This window comes from Schistocerca americana, chromosome 9 (genome assembly GCF_021461395.2).
Source record: "Schistocerca americana isolate TAMUIC-IGC-003095 chromosome 9, iqSchAmer2.1, whole genome shotgun sequence".
Classification (NCBI taxonomy): Eukaryota; Metazoa; Arthropoda; class Insecta; order Orthoptera; family Acrididae; genus Schistocerca; species Schistocerca americana.
Window position 1 is genome coordinate 63,734,420 of NC_060127.1, and position 18,602 is coordinate 63,753,021.

At 41.8% G+C, this 18,602-nt stretch overlaps 1 protein-coding gene across 1 annotated transcript in view; it reads right to left on the reverse strand.

Moving 5' to 3' along the window:
* LOC124551245 (DNA repair protein XRCC1-like) overlaps nt 1-18,602 on the reverse strand; it is a 65,054-nt gene that overhangs the window by 27,405 nt on the left and 19,047 nt on the right. Inside the window, exons 6-11 of the mRNA XM_047126239.1 lie at nt 13,639-13,814; nt 10,518-10,746; nt 6,490-6,603; nt 6,156-6,218; nt 4,414-4,503; nt 4,248-4,334 (exon numbers count right to left, since the gene is read on the reverse strand). Coding sequence (XP_046982195.1) covers nt 4,248-4,334; nt 4,414-4,503; nt 6,156-6,218; nt 6,490-6,603; nt 10,518-10,746; nt 13,639-13,814 — 759 coding nt within the window. The remainder of the gene's footprint in view (nt 1-4,247; nt 4,335-4,413; nt 4,504-6,155; nt 6,219-6,489; nt 6,604-10,517; nt 10,747-13,638; nt 13,815-18,602) is intronic.

Sequence of the window (18,602 nt, forward strand, 5' to 3'; positions counted from 1 at the left end):
CAGGGAGTAATTACAAATTTCAAATATTTTTACACAGCTCCTTTTCTTCAAGAATTTATTAAGTCAAGTTGTTCAGTGGAGAATTTAAAAAAAATTAACCTTAAAGATGCCCTTTTTGGAACTATTTTGGCATGGAATAAACTTAAGACTGCTACTCTTTGGAATTTTTGGCGAAAACTCAAGCCAAAAGATGAAAAGAAAAGAAACAGACTCCACTATTCCACCTGAAAATGATGCTGTTGTTCAACTGTTAAATGGTGCTCAAATTGAAATAAGAAATTTGCTGAGAGATGAAGTTTTTGGACTGGACAGCCACTGACAGTAAAGACCCTATAATTGCAGAAGTATCAGATCAACTGATGGTAGAAACTGTGATACGGTCTCAACACAAACTACAACCACCAAATATTGAATCCGATGAAGCAGAGTAGGCTGACTCAACACCTTTTCCTACCTGGAATGAAGCAGGTGCCTTTCTTGGTAGAACACGTAAATCTCAAATATTCTAATGTAGCTTTGTGCATTGTATTTATTAAATAGGAACTGAACCACATACTTCTTTCTCTAATGGAATATATTGTATGGTATTGAATAAGGGCTGAAGGAATGAGTTAAAGTTTGTACCAAGGTCAGGATTCAAATGCAGCTCTCCTGCTTACTAGGCAGACACATTAACAACTGTGTCACCCTGGCATTAAGGGGCAAACACATCAGCACACATATGAATTTTAATTCATTGCTTCGGCCTCTATTCATTATTATAGATGAAGTTGAGACTTAACATGTCTCTGAAACATACAATTTATCTGATTAAGAATATACTGTGATTGGACCAATTCAGAGTAGAGTTATGTGCTCTGATGCAAAAGTATTCAACTATACGTAACTAACATAAAGCACAAAACTGGTAACCTCAAGCAATTCAAAAGGAAATTATTGACATACCTCATTACCCCTTCTTTCTACAAATAATCTGCATACCCCGATTCAAGGATTGAAAAGTTCTTTCAGCTACTGGCCCAGGAGTGTTGACTGTAAAACTCCCTGACAAGCAGTAATGTATTGTACACTGGATTTTGTGTTCCCAGATGCAGGCAACTACTTTCTTTATAAATACCATCGTAATCAAGTAAATATCAAGCTGGTATTACAAGATAAATATCAGCTACTTAGCACAATTGTAGCACCTTTCTCTCAAATTTAATTGATTAAATTTAAATGATACAAGCACGAATGGAACTAAATAGTATAGTGACAAAAGTCTACAAGGAAGCAGAAATCGACAGTTATATATACTGTGGGATAAAAGCTTGTGGGCATATGTGTGGATGCCAATAATAATAATTGCTTTGTGGATAAAAGTCAAAATTTTGATCACAACCTATTTCCATTACAAACAATTGATGATGATGATAATAATTGTCATTATTATTACTCATTCAAGTCGGAACGTCTCTATATTGCACCTGATGTGTTGCTAAAGTCAGCAAGGGCTAAATATGGTGACAAAGGCATCATCCTGGTTTTCTGCACAGTGACACATACACCATCCTTCCATCATTCCTGCAGCTGCCTTTTGTACAAGTGGTTTTCCTGTTTTGTTTACAGTAACAGAAGTTATTTACCAAAATCTGACACACCACAACATAAAGGCTGTCCTACAATATACTGTCTATACTGTGAGGCAAAAATTAACAATGGGAAATCCAGGATGGAATGCAACAACATTATGAAAAGGATAGTTGCTACTGACCATATGGCTGAGATGCTGAGTCTCAGATAGGCACAACAAAAAGACTGTCAGAAAATGAACTTTCAGCCAACAAGGCCTCCATTGCAGATAGAAAAAACACACACACACACACACACACACACACACACACACACACACACACACACGAGTGTAGTCTCTGGCTGCTGAGGCTGTAGTCTGGTCGTGTGTGTGTGAGGGGGAGGGGGGGAGACGGTCAGGGATGGGCAGACGTGCGTGCATGCCACCTCCGATGAAGGCCTTGTTGGCCGAAAGCAAATTTTCTGACAATCTCTTTGTTGCGCCTATCTGTGACTCAGCACCTCCGTTATATGGTGAGTAGCAAGTATCCTTTTCACAATATTGTCCATTCATATTTGTTGATCACATGAGACAGAAACAACATCTGATATAAAATCAAGAGATACTAACAACAATTCTCTTTAAAATATTTAAAAGTATATAATGCAATATAATATACACTCCTGGAAATTGAAATAAGAACACTGTGAATTCATTGTCCCAGGAAGGGGAAACTTTATTGACACATTCCTGGGGTCAGATACATCACATGATCACACTGACAGAACCACAGGCACATAGACACAGGCAACAGAGCATGCACAATGTCGGCACTAGTACAGTGTATATCCACCTTTCGCAGCAATGCAGGCTGCTATTCTCCCATGGAGACGATTGTAGAGATGCTGGATGTAGTCCTGTGGAACGGCTTGCCATGCCATTTCCTCCTGGCGCCTCAGTTGGACCAGCGTTCGTGCTGGACGTGCAGACCGCGTGAGACGACGCTTCATCCAGTCCCAAACATGCTCAATGGGGGACAGATCCGGAGATCTTGCTGGCCAGGGTAGTTGACTTACACCTTCTAGAGCACGTTGGGTCGCACGGGATACATGCGGATGTGCATTGTCCTGTTGGAACAGCAAGTTCCCTTGCCGATCTAGGAATGGTAGAACGATGGGTTCGATGACGGTTTGGATGTACCGTGCACTATTCAGTATCCCCTCGACGATCACCAGTGGTGTACGGCCAGTGTAGGAGATCGCTCCCCACACCATGATGCCGGGTGTTGGCCCTGTGTGCCTCGGTCGTATGCAGTCCTGATTGTGGCGCTCACCTGCACGGCGCCAAACACGCATACGACCATCATTGGCACCAAGGCAGAAGCGACTCTCATCGCTGAAGACGACACGTCTCCATTCGTCCCTCCATTCACGCCTGTCGCGACACCACTGGAGGCGGGCTGCACGATGTTGGGGCGTGAGCGGAAGACGGCCTAACGGTGTGCGGAACCGTAGCCCAGCTTCATGGAGACGGTTGCGAATGGTCCTCGCCGATACCCCAGGAGCAACAGTGTCCCTAATTTGCTGGGAAGTGGCGGTGCGGTCCCCTAAAGCACTGCGTAGGATCCTACGGTCTTGGCGTGCATCTGTGCGTCGCTGTGGTCCGGTCCCAGGTCGACGGGCACGTGCACCTTCCGCCGACCACTGGCGACAACATCGATGTACTGTGGAGACCTCACGCCCCACGTGTTGAGCAATTCGGCGGTACGTCCACCCGGCCTCCCGCATTCCCACTATACGCCCTCGCTCAAAGTCCGTCAACTGCACATACGGTTCACGTCCACGCTGTCGCGGCATGCTACCAATGTTAAAGACTGCGATGGAGCTCCGTATGCCACGGCAAACTGGCTGACACTGACGGCGGCGGTGCACAAATGCTGCGCAGCTAGCGCCATTCGACGGCCAACACCGCGGTTCCTGGTGTGTCCGCTGTGCCGTGCGTGTGATCATTGCTTGTACAGCCCTCTCGCAGTGTCCGGAGCAAGTATGGTGGGTCCGACACACCGGTGTCAATGTGTTCTTTTTTCCATTTCCAGGAGTGTATAATGTATGCCCATATTAACATGATGTAACATTATGGTCATTTTGTGTAATTTTGATAAATTAAATGTACAACAAACATTTAAGAATATGTAAGACATGACAACCATTTTTTTCCTACAGCTGAAGAAATATTTTGCCAAAAATTTAAGACAACATGTTTCAGTAATCACGACAGGAAGTCTTAATTAAGGAACGCACTAAGAATATGACAGACTAGGTTGCATTAAAATGCGGTCATGTTTGACCTCTACATTATTAATCTGTGAAATGTGTACAGTACCATGAGGTCCAGGTCAGACCAGGTGCACGCCTACCACTGGAGTGCCAACATATTGAATGGGTTATGTGGGTTACAATATTTTAATACCCTGTGGCTATAGATAGCTTCTACACTTGACTTTTCTTTTGTTAATGTATGCCCAGATGCATTCCACATCTCTGGCAGTTCCGCCTCTTGACAGGCTCTACAGAACGTGACAAACGAACGAATGGAAAGGTTACGCCTCGGCACAGTGCGAGCTGCTGGGAAAGAAGATGGCCTCATGGACTGTACTCGATGTTCCTTACATTAACTGTGTGACATTCTCACCTACCTAGCTCGTTTGGCTCCGTCACCACCCAGGGGTGCGAAAAGGCTCGGCCTCTTGTTGTTTGGCTGCGGTGTGCTCACTTTGTCTGTTCTGGAAACATGAGCAAAATGATTAACAGAGCACACATACACAATACTTCTGCAAACACAAAGCAGTCCTGACAGCTCACCTCTCTGCATTATCACCTTCGTCGGTAGACTCCTCAGATTGCGAAGGGGACGTCACACGTGCCGTGCGTTGGTCCTTGCTGAGCTCCACACTGAAAAAAAGGCGTCGCTTGGATCTTTTCGACACTACATTGTGATATCTATCTACAATGGTAGGGAGGAAAATAATTTTGCACAAAAAAGACCACAACTGTGATTTGAAATGTGGGGAAAGTATATCTCTGGGCCCTTCCTTTGCTGCTTTCTGAACCACCATTTGGATTAGTTGACATTACCACATCAACTCTTAAATTAACTACATCTTCTGCAACCAGACTAAAATTTGATTCCTTTTGTAGGAGTTGGTGTTGTGACCTTTAGTCCGAAAACTGGTTCACGGTAGCTTTCAACACTAGTCTGTTCTGTGAGAGCCTCATCATACCTGCCAAACTTTGTCATCCTGAATCTACTTGAATTTGCTTACTCCAGTCAAGTCAATGTTCCCAACCCTTTTGAAACCAAAATAGGCACCAGTTGTTAAGTGGTTTAATTCAAAATATCCCTTTTCTCTCTTCAAAAGATACCTTCAGAAATATCTCAGTGGACTGGAAGTAGTGACCCCATGGCTTGGCCATCTAGATCAATGTGACTTGTATCTCTGTGTGAGCCACCTATGAGTTCCCCCACTCCAAAATTATCAAATGGATTTTTCATACAAAATTTTAAAAGTTATTCTCCATTCAATGTACCTTAGTTGCAAAAGAAGCCACATACTGATTGGCTTCTTTTTTCAGTCTTAATGCAAACACTACAAATGGACCTGAATAGTAAAGTGATTGGGCAAACATTGCTTACATTGACTATTGCACCAAGGATCTGGATCCCACCTACTCTTCTGATAAGTAGTGTCTCATCACTCTGCCAGCTCAAGTTGTGTTTGAGACTGGCAGATGTGTGGCCAGAAATACATATTGCCAATCACATAACTATACAACAATTATGACATAACTAACAACATTCTCCAGAAACATTACAAAAAGAAAGAGACATCCCTTCGGTATGTGGTCAAGATGAACCAATCAGTAGTGACAAATAATTGCGCTTCCCCCATATATGATAAAAAGTTAAAAATTATGAAAATACTGAACCATATTTTATAACACCAGAACTAACATGTCTTCGACCAAAAGTGGAGTTTATAGAACAATTGGAAAATTATTTGTACATCTAGTAAGGAGAGCTGTGCAATTGGTCCATTTAAAATTGAGAGTAGCAGGAGATCCAAAAATCTGAGCTTCTCCAACGAAAAATTATCTGAGCAACATCCTGTGTGTGTTATACAAGCACATAATCAAATATAAACACCTTAGTTTCAAATTAAGAAGCAAAATTTTCCCCCTTTGTTAAATTAAATTTAACCACAACTTTATTTGCACGTATTTGACAAAACTAGACCACTGTAACAGCATCGTCAACTTCACTTTTTAAATTAATGGTTTACTTTTGTGTAAAATATTTTTAATATGAATTCATGAATATGGTAATTCAATGTTTTATCTAATACCCATGCCTGTTTTCCACTTATTTTAACTGCAGCTGTGACAATCAGCTTCCACCTGAGGGTAGGTGAAAACTATCAAATCCTGTTTGTAAAAACATAAAAATTCAAGCAAAGGATCAAGAAACTGTTTTTTCCTTTTGTTTTGTTAACATCACCAAAGGTGTCAATTGATTCTTTTAATACTATCTGAAACACTCTACAAACCCATCATTTTCCTCTTCAGTGTCACTTTCTGGTCCCATCTGGTCCTTCTTATCCATGGCATATCTAGAACAAAATGCGAGAAACAATACAGCACATATTCTCACTAAATGTGAACTACAGTTAGGGAGGTAAGCAGTAGTTGTACATAAACATACATTTCTTAATTTGTCAACAATCTGTTGCTGTGAGATATCTTATACTACGTGTGTTCACTGAAAGTGACTAATTTTCTAATAAACAATATTTTTCTGTTACAGGGAAACAATAGAAGAAAAACATTAACCATTCTTTGCAATACAACTGTTCGCTAAGTTTCAGTTTCATTTTCACGAACCTTCTCCATGGCAGCCTTTTCCGCTGACTGTGACAGTCCTCTACCCACTCCTTACGAATAATTTTTCCGTGTCCTTTAACCTGGTTGAATTTTGGAGTGTTTGGGAATGCACACCTGTAAAAATTACAATAATACAAAAAACCATATGTGCACACAATTTAAATAGCACAGGCAACTATAAAGACTGTATGAAGTCGTAGCATATTCCTCCTTGTATACATCACACGGCAACAGTATTTTAAAAGGACAGACAGAATTCACTATAACAATATATTTAGGAATGAAGGAGATGACTCATCTAAAGGCAGAAGTGCTGTGTTGTCAACAGATACACATACAAAAGATACAGAACTTTGCTTTCCTTTCTTTCGGAATGCGAGCCCATACCTGTCCCCCCCCCCCCCCCCCCCCCCGCCCCATGCACACACACGCTATTTGGTGGGGAGTGGGGGGACAGCGAGTTACGTTAGCCCCACCCAATACAGCTAGTTGTGTGCTGCCATATCTCATGCCCTAGTCTGTGAAGTCGAGTGCTCAGCCATCTGCCACGTGCCCCCCCCCCTCCCCCCCTCTAGCCAGCCCAAGGACAGCTCTCCACTCTGCCATGAGCCGCCAGACTCTTCCCCCCAACCACCGTCCCACCTCTCTCCATCGTTCACCCCACCCCACATGGCACCGCCACCTCACCCCAGCACACTAACTGTGGGCCAGGAAAGAGCTGGCAGTTGACTGAGCACAATGTAGGGAGACAGGCGTGTGCGTGTGTGTGTGTGTTTATCCTACAGCTTCTGAAAGGAATTCCATTCCAAAAGCTAGTAAAGTAAAGCTCTGCTCCTTTTGCATGTGTATCTGTCAACAACGCAGTGCTTTTGCCTTTATTCCTAAACAATTCATTATTCTGAACCAGAACTTTCTATACATTATTAGCATTCACTATAAGATGGAAGAAGACTACCGGCAAAAAAGAGGATCAACTTATACACTCCAACATTACACAGCACACATAAATGTGTACCTTCTCCTCCCCTCCCCCCCCCCCCCCCTCTCCTCTCGTTGCTGAATGTACACGAACATTTAACATCAAAAAGCAACTAAATTTACGAACATCATCATGTGCTTTAGTCCAAACCATTCACATATCACCAAGACTTTATTTAGATATACTGTATCCCTAGAACCCAAAGGTTTATCAACAGAAACAGTTTCATACGCTACCAGTCCATACAGCTTTGGATAACATTACTTAATTAATTGCCAAAACATATGATTGAGTATGCTCCAGTGCAGAAATTCTATGCCATTAACTTTGTAAACACGAATCAGTGCAATAATAATGCAGTTCTGTCATCCCACCACTTCTACATTGTTAAATTCAAAGTCAAATTTGCAACCACAAAATAATGCTTAACCTTTAAAACGTTAGTCCTAGTTAATACCAGTTACAGAAACAACATAAGATATTCCATCGTAAATCTGTTCGTAAACAGTAGGACACCACCAGTGAACATAACAAACTTGAGTCAAGACAGAAGGTACATGGAGTTCCATAATTTTATCCCCAGCTTCCTTACCCATTTGCAGTTGCAACATGAGAATGATTATTTTTTATACATCTCTGTATTAGGCCAAATGTCTCAAATTTTGCTATTACAGCCATTAATTATGCCACATGTAAATTAGAAGAATGAATACATTCCTCATTCATACTGGAATGTGTACACAATGAATCCGTGGGCTACAACTCTGGGATGCAGAACGTCTTTCTCGTAGTGACACACTGCAAGCATTAGTACTACTTATTAAAGCAAACATCTTAAACCCCGATCCATCAGATTTTGTGAATGTGATTGATTAATAGTGTGCTTCTGGGTGTCCTGCCAAATTGTTGTTTCCATTTATGCACATTTCGACAATCGATGTAACTGTCTTCTTCAGGTGCTGCAAGTTTTCCAATGTTTCTAGCCGAGTTAAATTCCTGAAAGCCACTACGCACTTTGATGCTTTTTCGTTTTCAGAGCTCACATTCATATTTCATTAAATGAAAATTCTCTCAGTCTTTTCAAAATCTGATGGATGTCGTGGCTCGCAAGGTTTTAATAAACTGAGCGGCGGACCTAAACATTATTTAAACTGAAACTGCCATCCCTGTTTATTAGGTTTTCTGACATCTTTATTTCTACAGACTTCTTAATTACGGTGACCCACAAAATTGGCATTTGCATCACAATACTGGTCTCATCGTATTGCATTTTATGATTATAATCGAGGCAATGCTCAGCAACAGCAGATTTGTCTGGTTATTTTAATTGGTTGTGTCACTGGCGTTCCTCGCATCTTTCCTCACCTGTTCTGATAGTCTGCCTCCAGTAAGACGTGCCATATTCACACAGAATGCAGTAAATACCCTGCTTTCGGAGACTCACATCTTCTGTAACATTACAAAGTATACTTTTCATTTTATACGAAGGGAGTGAATACACTGGATTTGATGTTTTTGTGGTGCCAAATACCTTTCCTTGAAGTGTTAGTTAAGGGAAGAACAAACGACTCTCTGGGTTACAATGTATGCAGGAAACCTATTCACACTGACCTCTATCGCCATGCCTCGAGCTGTCACCAGCCTTCACAAAGAAATTCAGTTCTAAAGGCTCCAGTCTGTATAGCTAAAACACTTTCAAACAAGGCAGCCTTGCTGAAGAATTAGAAAACCTACGAATAGTGTTTCAAAGGAATGGATACTCACATCATCAAACTGAACGGATGATGCAGTCAAAATCGAGAATATTTGAAAAGGAAGTTGACACCAATGGAAAGTCGAAACCATTATTGTGGTGCAAATGCCACGTATCCGGGATTGCAGAATTAAGGAGTCTATCAAAATAAGGATGTCCTAACAAATAGGTACAGACGTTCCAATTTAAATAACACTTGGTGCTCGGTTATCAATTTATTAAAATCTTGCTGGCCATCACACCTGTTACAGTGGGAAAACGCTGATGGAATTTGTGCTTCACAGAATATCAGTGCGAGCATGAAGAGAGCATCTAACGGGCTAGGGAACACTGGGAATCAAAATTGGCTGTAATGTGCTGCATTCCTGACTTTTTACCGGATTTCCTCATTAAAAATACACTTTTTCCTGAATGAGAAGTACATTTTTTCCGTGTTAAGTAGCAACATACTTTCCCTTGGAGCTGTAAAACTTATCAATACTTTAAATGGTGGAACTTTTATACACCAACATAGAATTTCCTGGAACTTTAAGAAACGAAACTCAGCAAAAAAACAATATTTTTTGGAAAGAGCTGCATGTTTTTGCATTACGAAAGTATAAACAGGAATTCCATCAAATATAGCAACAAGAATTCCACCAGATACAGCACAGTAGCTTCCAAAGCACTGAAATCGAGATTGCAAATGCTTTTGTCAGCCAGTCACAGCTCATGTCACATGATCTTGCCAGCCAATGACAGCAGATGTTCAGAGCAGTGGACACGTGATGTAGTCAGCCAATAGCAAAGTCATTGTTAAGTAGTGCAAAAACACACAAATAGGAAAAAAAATTAATATACATACAGCACAGCTACATGAAAAGCTAAGCTTTCACATATAATATTGGTCATGAAAAAACTTTTGCTGGCTTCCCCCCCCCCCCCCCCCCCCACCCCAAGTGTATGATTAGGCAAGGACCTACAAACACAGCTTACATTGCAGCAGCTGAATGTTTCTGAGAAACATGGGTTACCTCAAATCCTGGATTTTAACTGGATTTCCCAAATGTCTCAGGGCGTATGCTCCCTGTATATATAGTGGCACATGACTTACAATAGTTCACAGTCAGGTCGAAGACCGGGCAGTGACTACATGCGATAGCAAAACTTGCAGCATCCGAAGGAGATAGCTGTGACGGTCGTTGAAATGTAGTACGTAAATGGAAACAACAATTTGGCAGAACAACCAGAAGCACACCATTAGCCTTAAACTTTAACAGAAGTGGGAATTCGATGGGTCGTCGTCTCTGGTCTTACACGAGATGTGTGCAGCCGGGGCCCCAGTCGGGGCGGTACTTGGCTCCCATCTGCAGCGCGGCCTCCCGCAAGTTCGCCCTCAGTGGGTTCTGGTAGCCACTGATGACCAGCGTGACCCCGCTCAGCAGCCGGTGGAAGGGGACCGAGGCGCGCGCCTTCCTCCCGATGTCACTGGGGCCTGCCTGCTCTGCTGCCGCGGGTCGCCTGCTGCCGGCTGCGGTTGGTGCCTCTGGAATTCAGCAGACACTGAGAAACTGATCACTGGTGGAGGAACAGTGATACATTATATGATTATTGACTACAAACTACAAAACTACTGGTTCCAAAATAGATTGAGAACCCACTGAGAAGAATGGAACTTATGTTGCAGATCTCCAATGTATGAGAGCAAGGATCTGAAAGCAAAGCACATCAATTCTTTTTCTACCCTGATACTGCAACTGGAATGTTGAAACTTCAATGACGATATAGTTTGAAGTTTGCACTACAGAGGGTATTTTGTTTTCATGTACAGCTCTAGTGACAGAAGCATCAACTATGAAACAGACTCGGTGCACCTGTTACTGTTGTCAACTTGTAACGAATGGCAAAGTGTAATTCGATAGATGTGGACCAAAAGGCATAAGTCATGGGAAATTCACAGGGACATGCTGGGCATGTATGGGGACGATTGTACGGATTGTAGCAATGTCTCCGGTTTGTGTGCATTCTTCCGAGAGGGCCTTGTGAACCAGCTGATTTGATACACTCTGGGTGCCAGTAACAGCTGCAAGTCTGCAGAATGTCAGAGCCATTGAGGCAGCAATTTTGAATGACTGGTGTGTGCAAATGTGAACCTTATCACAGCAGTTCAACATTTCCTATGGTTTGGTGTGTGGTATTGTTCATGAAATGCTGAAATTTCGTAAAGTTAGTGCTCGCTGGGTGCCCAAGACAGACAACAACAAGGGCCAGCGAATGATGACAAACTTGGATCACTTAACACGTTAAACCTGCTGAAGGGCACAACTTTCTGAAAGAATCGTCACTGGTAGGAGTCCTGGGCGTACCATGATGTGCCCGAAACAAACAGGCCTCTATGGAATGGAAACACGCTGGTTCTCCAATACGAAAAAACTTAAAAATGACTGCTAGAAAAGTGCTTGTGACAGCATTCTGGGATATGCATGATGTGCTGTTGGTGGACTTTGCTGAATACAAAGCTGCAGCCTACATTAAAACTGTAAGTTGCTTTGTGCCTTCCATGACAAATGCCCCTGTTCGTGAGAAAATTGCCAAATTTGAGTGGGAGGTGCTCCAGCATCCACTATACAGTCCGGACCTTGCACCCTCGGACTTTCTTCTGTTTGGTCTCGTGAAGAAATTCCTAGCTGGTCAACACTTTGTGACAGATGTGAAAGTGAAACCAGCAGTTCGCAGATGACTATACTCCAACCAAATGGATTTCTACAAACAGGGCATATTGAAACTGGTACCACGATGGAATAAATGTGTTGAGTGTGTTGGTGACTATGTGGACAAGTAGGTAAAAGTTGCTAGTTCATTTGTAATTTTTTTGTTTAGGCCCCTATTAAACTTTTTGGCAATAAAATTATTGTGCGTATGTTTCTGATCTCCCCTCATAATAACGGTTATGCTGTCTACACCTGTCTCCCGTGAGAATGAAAGTATTAGCGATCCACTGGAGTCGTGCAAAATACCTAATAACCACTTGATGTCAGTCGTCGACAAGTCAAATCAAAATTTCCAGATGCAAAGAAATATGCGGAGGTCTCAAAAGCTGGCATTCCGAGACAACTAAATCGTGTGCAACTACAGGAAATGAACGAAGATGGAATAAGCCAATCACACACCATTTATGAATAAACACTGTTACTGGTGTGATGAGATTTTAAGTAGGATTATGAAGATCATTGCATAATCTGTCTCTGGAGTTCTGTGCTTTTCAGTTGTAGTCAATTTCTTGACGCACTGAATTATTTATTACTGTGAATTACTCACTACTGAAACCACTTTATAGAAAGGTGAAAGAGATGTAAACAGTTGATAGCTGATTTCTTTGCTATTACTGAGAAAGCAGTCTATAGGAGAAATGTTCTTGTAAAATGGAAGGTTTATTAAAACTCCTTTTACTGTGGTTTCAATGTTTATAAAAATGTCTTCTTCAGAAGGAAATACTGACAACTGGATTACAAGTTGCAGCAGAGGTATGTTAAAATATACTGAAAGAAGTGTGTATAATACAAAATTTCACCTTCGTAATAATTAAAACATGTACAACATGGTTGTGCACTAGCTATACAATGATGACAGAATACTAAATAACACAATTATGTTATGATTGTCTGATTTATTATGGAGGTGAAATTTTATATCTGACTGTCGCCTTCGGTTATATTTTAATGTACCTCTGCCACAACACATAATCCAGTTGTCAATATTTCCTTCTGAAGATGATGTTTTTATAAATGTTGAAACCATGGTAAAGGAGTTTTAATAAACCTTCCATTTTGTAACTGACTGTCTGTTTCTTATTTTTACAAGAAGATTTCATCTAACAGTTGCTGCTCTATCCAAGTATAAAATTATAAAATGTATAAATTAGCTGTACTACTTCTCAGTATACGTAATTTGCTGTCAAGCACACAATGTAAGAAAAAGCAAATTAACATTTCCAGGGGCACATTCAAAGGATGAGTGCTGGGACAAGAAAAATCAGACAATATTTTGAAAAAATTAAAAGGTAGTCCCAACTTTCTTAGGAAAATGCACAATCACCTAGAAGTTAATTGCATAACTAAGCAAGAAATTGAAGAGGGAACAAAATATAGAAGCAAAATAGTTATAGATAAAAAAAAAAAATAAAGTAAGAACACTGACAGCAGAAGAGGAGAAGGGGGAAAATGAAGAAATGGAATATTTCTAAAGGCACAGAGCTACCTCAATGGCTTAAATGGAGTCCTTAGCTGGCCAGCCTGAAACGAAAGAGAAAGAAGAATGATGATGACAATAAAAGAAAGAAACAAAGGCTAATACTTTAGCAACATTTGTCGTTAATAGTGCTAATGTTTCAGTGGCAGCTGTCAGCAGAAAATTACATGGGGTAATCGACGAGGCGCACCTTCACGGTCCTTCGCTTTACTGATGCCTGCAGCAATTTCTGCTCCGTCGCTCATTTTCACTCTCTTCGGGGTGGGACCACGGCGGGCGCCAACCTGCTTCACCTCCCCGGCCTCGTCAGAAGTGCCACCGCCCACTGCGCCGTTTCTGTGGGCCTCCTTAGCAGCCTTCTGTACCCTAAAAGTGTGAAACATTAAATGTTAATAATATCATTAACACTGACAACATTAACATGTGGATGACACCAGCTGAGCACGATCGGAGATGAACAATTCTCAAAGCTCTGAGGCTATGGAAGGCTATAGCCAATGTGAGGGTTCACCTGTGTAAGTGGGTGGCAGTGGAAACTAGTACTTTTTGTGTTGATACCATTGCTCACTTGTTCCAAAAATTGTGCTCTTGCAGTGGAATACCAGTATCTCATAAATGCAAAAATGTGCACTACTTGTGCCTGAAGTTCAGTTTATTGCCATATACAGTCAAACTTGGCCACAACGTTCAAAGGGTCTTGAAAATTATGCTGTTCTAAACCAGTGTCATCATAACCAAGATTCGTATTTTCAATCTGTTGTGGTGCAAATGGAACATGTAAAATTTATTTAACCTTGTTTTATTTTATATACAGATCTCACTCTTAAGGTTACATGAATACAGTCCATACAGCATTATGTCACGTACTCACCAAATGTCCTTACTTAGGACTTTCCATCTAAATTATAATCTATGTTCATTATTTCATTTGCAATTTTATTGCTTCCTCACTTAGCTTCACACATGTTCACAGTTCTAATGGCTTCTAAAGCATCACTCGCCATAGGGATAGGCACTTTATTTCTTTCTTCTTCCTCTCTTCTTTATCTACCTCACTCATTTTATAGTCACCGTGTCCCCAATTATTCACTTCATTTGAATTTCGTCTTCAGTTTGCATTTTGGTTGTTACAAGGTCATCATCTATTCTTGCATACATTTCATAGTCACAATGATTGAGAATACCACAGCTGATTTCTGGCAGCAGAGCAGATAGTGGCAGATCAGTGTCATCTTACACGTCTTCAGTTACGGCAGCATTTATTCCTTCAGATGTGATTCCCACATGACGGAAACAGTTCTTGACGGTTTGGACTGTGATCCAGCTCCAAGCTGTGGCAATGCACCATCAGCCTAATACAAGAATCCTACTTTTTCTCAATGCATGGTATCATTTTCAGTAATACGAACTTACGATAATGTCCTTTCAGGCTCCTAATTACTTCTTGGTCCATGGGCTGCAATAAGATTGTAGTATTTGCAGGAAGAAAAACAAGCTTAATATTCTCCAGAGCAGAGAGTTCAGGGCGTGCTGGACAGTTGTCAACAAGAACCAGTATCTTCCTTTTCTGACTTATAACCTCCTGATCCCAACACTTTATTTCAGCTCCAAAGAGTTTGGAGGTCATTTAGAACTTTTTCTTTATCAGCATTGTACTGCACTGGCACATTTTTTACATGCTTAAAACAGCTACGATTTTCTGACTTATCTAACGTGGGCACTTTTTTCTTCTTAGTTCCATCTGGGTTACCACAAACCAGAACTGTTATTCGTTCTTTAGATAACTAGTTTTGTCTGGAGTCAGTTTAAAGAAAATGCCAGTCTTGTCTGCATTAAAGATGGCACAGTCTGCATATCAATCACAAATTGTAGGCTACGCAGTGGTGAGCCATTGTTGAATTCTTTCAATATTCATACTGTTGGCTTCACTGCTCACTTTGCCAAAAGTAATGCTGTGACATTGCTTGACTGTCAATCCAGCCACTGCTGCACACAAATTCCTCATCTTTTAACTTTCTGGAAAATTCCCCTGCTTTCACTATACGTACAGGTCCACTAATGGGTAGACTGATGCTTCCCTGTTCGTTAAGCAATTTATGCAGTACCTCATCCACGTCGCTGCATTCAGCTTTTCATAACTGAGTAATTTTAGATACATTTTGCAGTAACAACTTTTCGTTGTTCTTCAAATCATTTGGACTGTGGAATTTATGAGGCCAAATTGACAACACATGTCAGCCTTTTTAGCTCTGTTCTCAATTTCATGAATCGCATTCACTTTTTCTTCCACCGTTAAAAATTTTATTTTACTGGCCATGCTGTTCTAAAATGTGTGCACTTTGATCGAATTGTTATGGAAACGGACACCACGTGTACTGCTGACGAGTTCTGTGACTGTCACCCCTACTGTAGTATGAATGCACTAGGGTAACAATGAGGTGAGGAGTCTATACTACACCTATTGTCGAAAGAAGGGCAGAGAGAAGAATATGCAAGGCTTCCATATTACAACAACAGATTTCCTTCTACAGTAAAGTGGTTCTTGGAAAATCTTGTTGTTAACTGAGGCTGAAAATGTCATCGTATAGAGCATTCACGCATATAAATTTGTCATATTAAGCAAGAATGAGAAGTATGTTCCTTACGAGGAACAGCACTAACACACGAATCACGTTAGAGCTGAATTGTCATTGTAACTGATGTCCTCATCAGAAAAATCTACTGTAATTTAATTTTTCATATCTTCATTTCTTAGTAAATTGTTTTACATTTTACAACTGGTGAACTGAGACTTTACAACCAGCTGCTTAGTAGCATGTGAGTTCATCACTGGAGCACAGTGCAGCAGTGATTCTGTGTGGCACGGATTCAGCAAGTCCTCAGAAGGCATTTGGTGATAAGTACCATCATACATTTATGCACAGGTCATGCAGTTTCTGCAAATTACGGGCCGGTGGTTTGAGGACACAAAGCTGGTGCCAAATAGTGCCCTAGATGTGATCCATTGGGTTAAGATCAGGAGAATTTGGTGGCTGAAACATCAATGTCAGTTCCCTATTATGCTTCTCAAATCACTATAGCGCGATTATGGTCTTGTGACATGGTCAGATATCCTGCTTGAAGATGCCACCACCATTGGAGGAGGTATCGAGAAGGTGGGGATGCAGCTGGTGTGCAATAATATTCTCACATTCTAAAGATGCCACAGTGCCTCTGATGACTATGGCAGGTCTCACAGAAGCAACTCCCCCTCCAACTGCACAATACTGTCCCATCAGCCTGCATCTATGGAGCAGTGTGTCTTTTGAGCAGCTGTTTGCCTGGAAGACTGCGTATCCAGAAACAACAATACAATTAGTGTAACAAGAAAAATTATTCATCAGACCGGGTGATGCACCCACAGTACAATCTCGACGATCCCCTGCCCACTGCAATCTTAACTATCAATGTTGTTGGGTCAACACCGTAACGCCTGGGGCCGTGAACTGCAGAACTCCACGTTTGACAATGTGCACCAAACGGTGTGCTCCAAAACATGTGTACCTATACCGGCATTGTAATCTGTTATCACATCTGCCTTATGTCACCACCTATCCTACTTTATGGAGTGGGCAAGCCTCTGACCTCCACTTCCTGTGATGTGGGGTGAATGTCCAACATCTTGCCCAGCTGTGGTTTCACGGTCCTTCGAGCACTTACCACAGTTTCCGAGATTCTTATTCCCAGGTGCAAGGCCATAACACAGTGTGTGCCCTTGTCAAACAGGCACATTTAAAGTACAGTAGACTAAGCTACTGGACAAAGTCCTTCTACAAATTTAGAAAAACACTCACATTTTCATACAACTCACACGGATGTGGCCCATCTTCAGGCTCTAAGGCCCGACAGCATCCGTGCCCACACTGAGAGGCAATCTCGGCTGAGGTTGAGAGTGGGGGTACGGGAGAGGTGTTGGGTGGGGAGATGCCTACTCGTATCTATCACAGTCAAGTTTCTCTCTAAAACCAGTTGTGTCGATACAAGCCCTGCGATCGAACCACTGCTTATGCTGCACAGCCTGCAGTGGGTATCTTGTTTCTCTCTAAAACCAGCTGTGTTCATATAACCATAGTGATTGGAGAAAGTTTATGCTGCACAGCTTAGTGTGGCCAACTTACTCCTAAGGAACATGCACCTGTGGACTAAAAATTGGACAGTGTGCCTGCCAGTAGATGCCCTACCAAAATTACCACACTTGCTATTAAAAATCTTCACACTCAGTTGGTTCCAATACGCATGAAAATGATTTGAAAGGAAATATTGACTTCATAGAACTGAAAAGTTTACTGCCTCTAGTACAATGCACAGTACGCGTTCCTAACATTTCTATGCACAAGTACTGAAATTCACTTTTATTTCAGATTGTTATTACTTTTCTGAGGTAACCATTGCTTCTACCAGTCTTTGCTAACAACTCGCTTCTAATATTGACGAGTTCTCAATTCCAGCCACAAACATGTATCAAGGATTTATCAAACTTCTCACTGCACGTGGCCACATATTGTCCAACCATGTCTGGCATCCAGCCACGACTCCCCACCACTCCTCGCCTTGCCCGCCACCAGTATCGGTTGGCGCCAAACCCATATTCATGATCACTGAAGGTTCTCCTAATGGCAGTGTGCTGCGCTAGACCGCTATGTGTAAGGTACAGGTATCTATATTCGAGGAGTAACTATATCTGTAACCTTATAAGAGGGATAGCAGAGTCAATGGCGGAGGGAGCGAGATGGGCAAGCATCAAAGAAATGTGAGCAGTGGCTCAGCAGGTGTGTGGGAGGCTCAAGTATGAATGCGGCATGGGAAAAGGCAGGTGGGGACAGGGACACACAAGTTGAGGACAGGGTGGTTTCGGCAACAGAGGACAGTCCCCATGGTGCATCTAGAAAAACTGGAGACACCAGGAAGAATAGAGACAACACAGGCAGCAAAGTAGTCGTTCAACTCGAGCAGAACGTGTCGGGCGGCACACTCGGCAACCAGATGGTCTGGCTGTCTCTCAGACGCAGTTTGTAGGTGTCCTTTCTCTTGGGCAGTCAGTTTGTCAATGGTCACACCCACATAAAAGGCAGCACAGTGGTTTCATCTGAATCGGTAGACCACATGGCTGCTTTC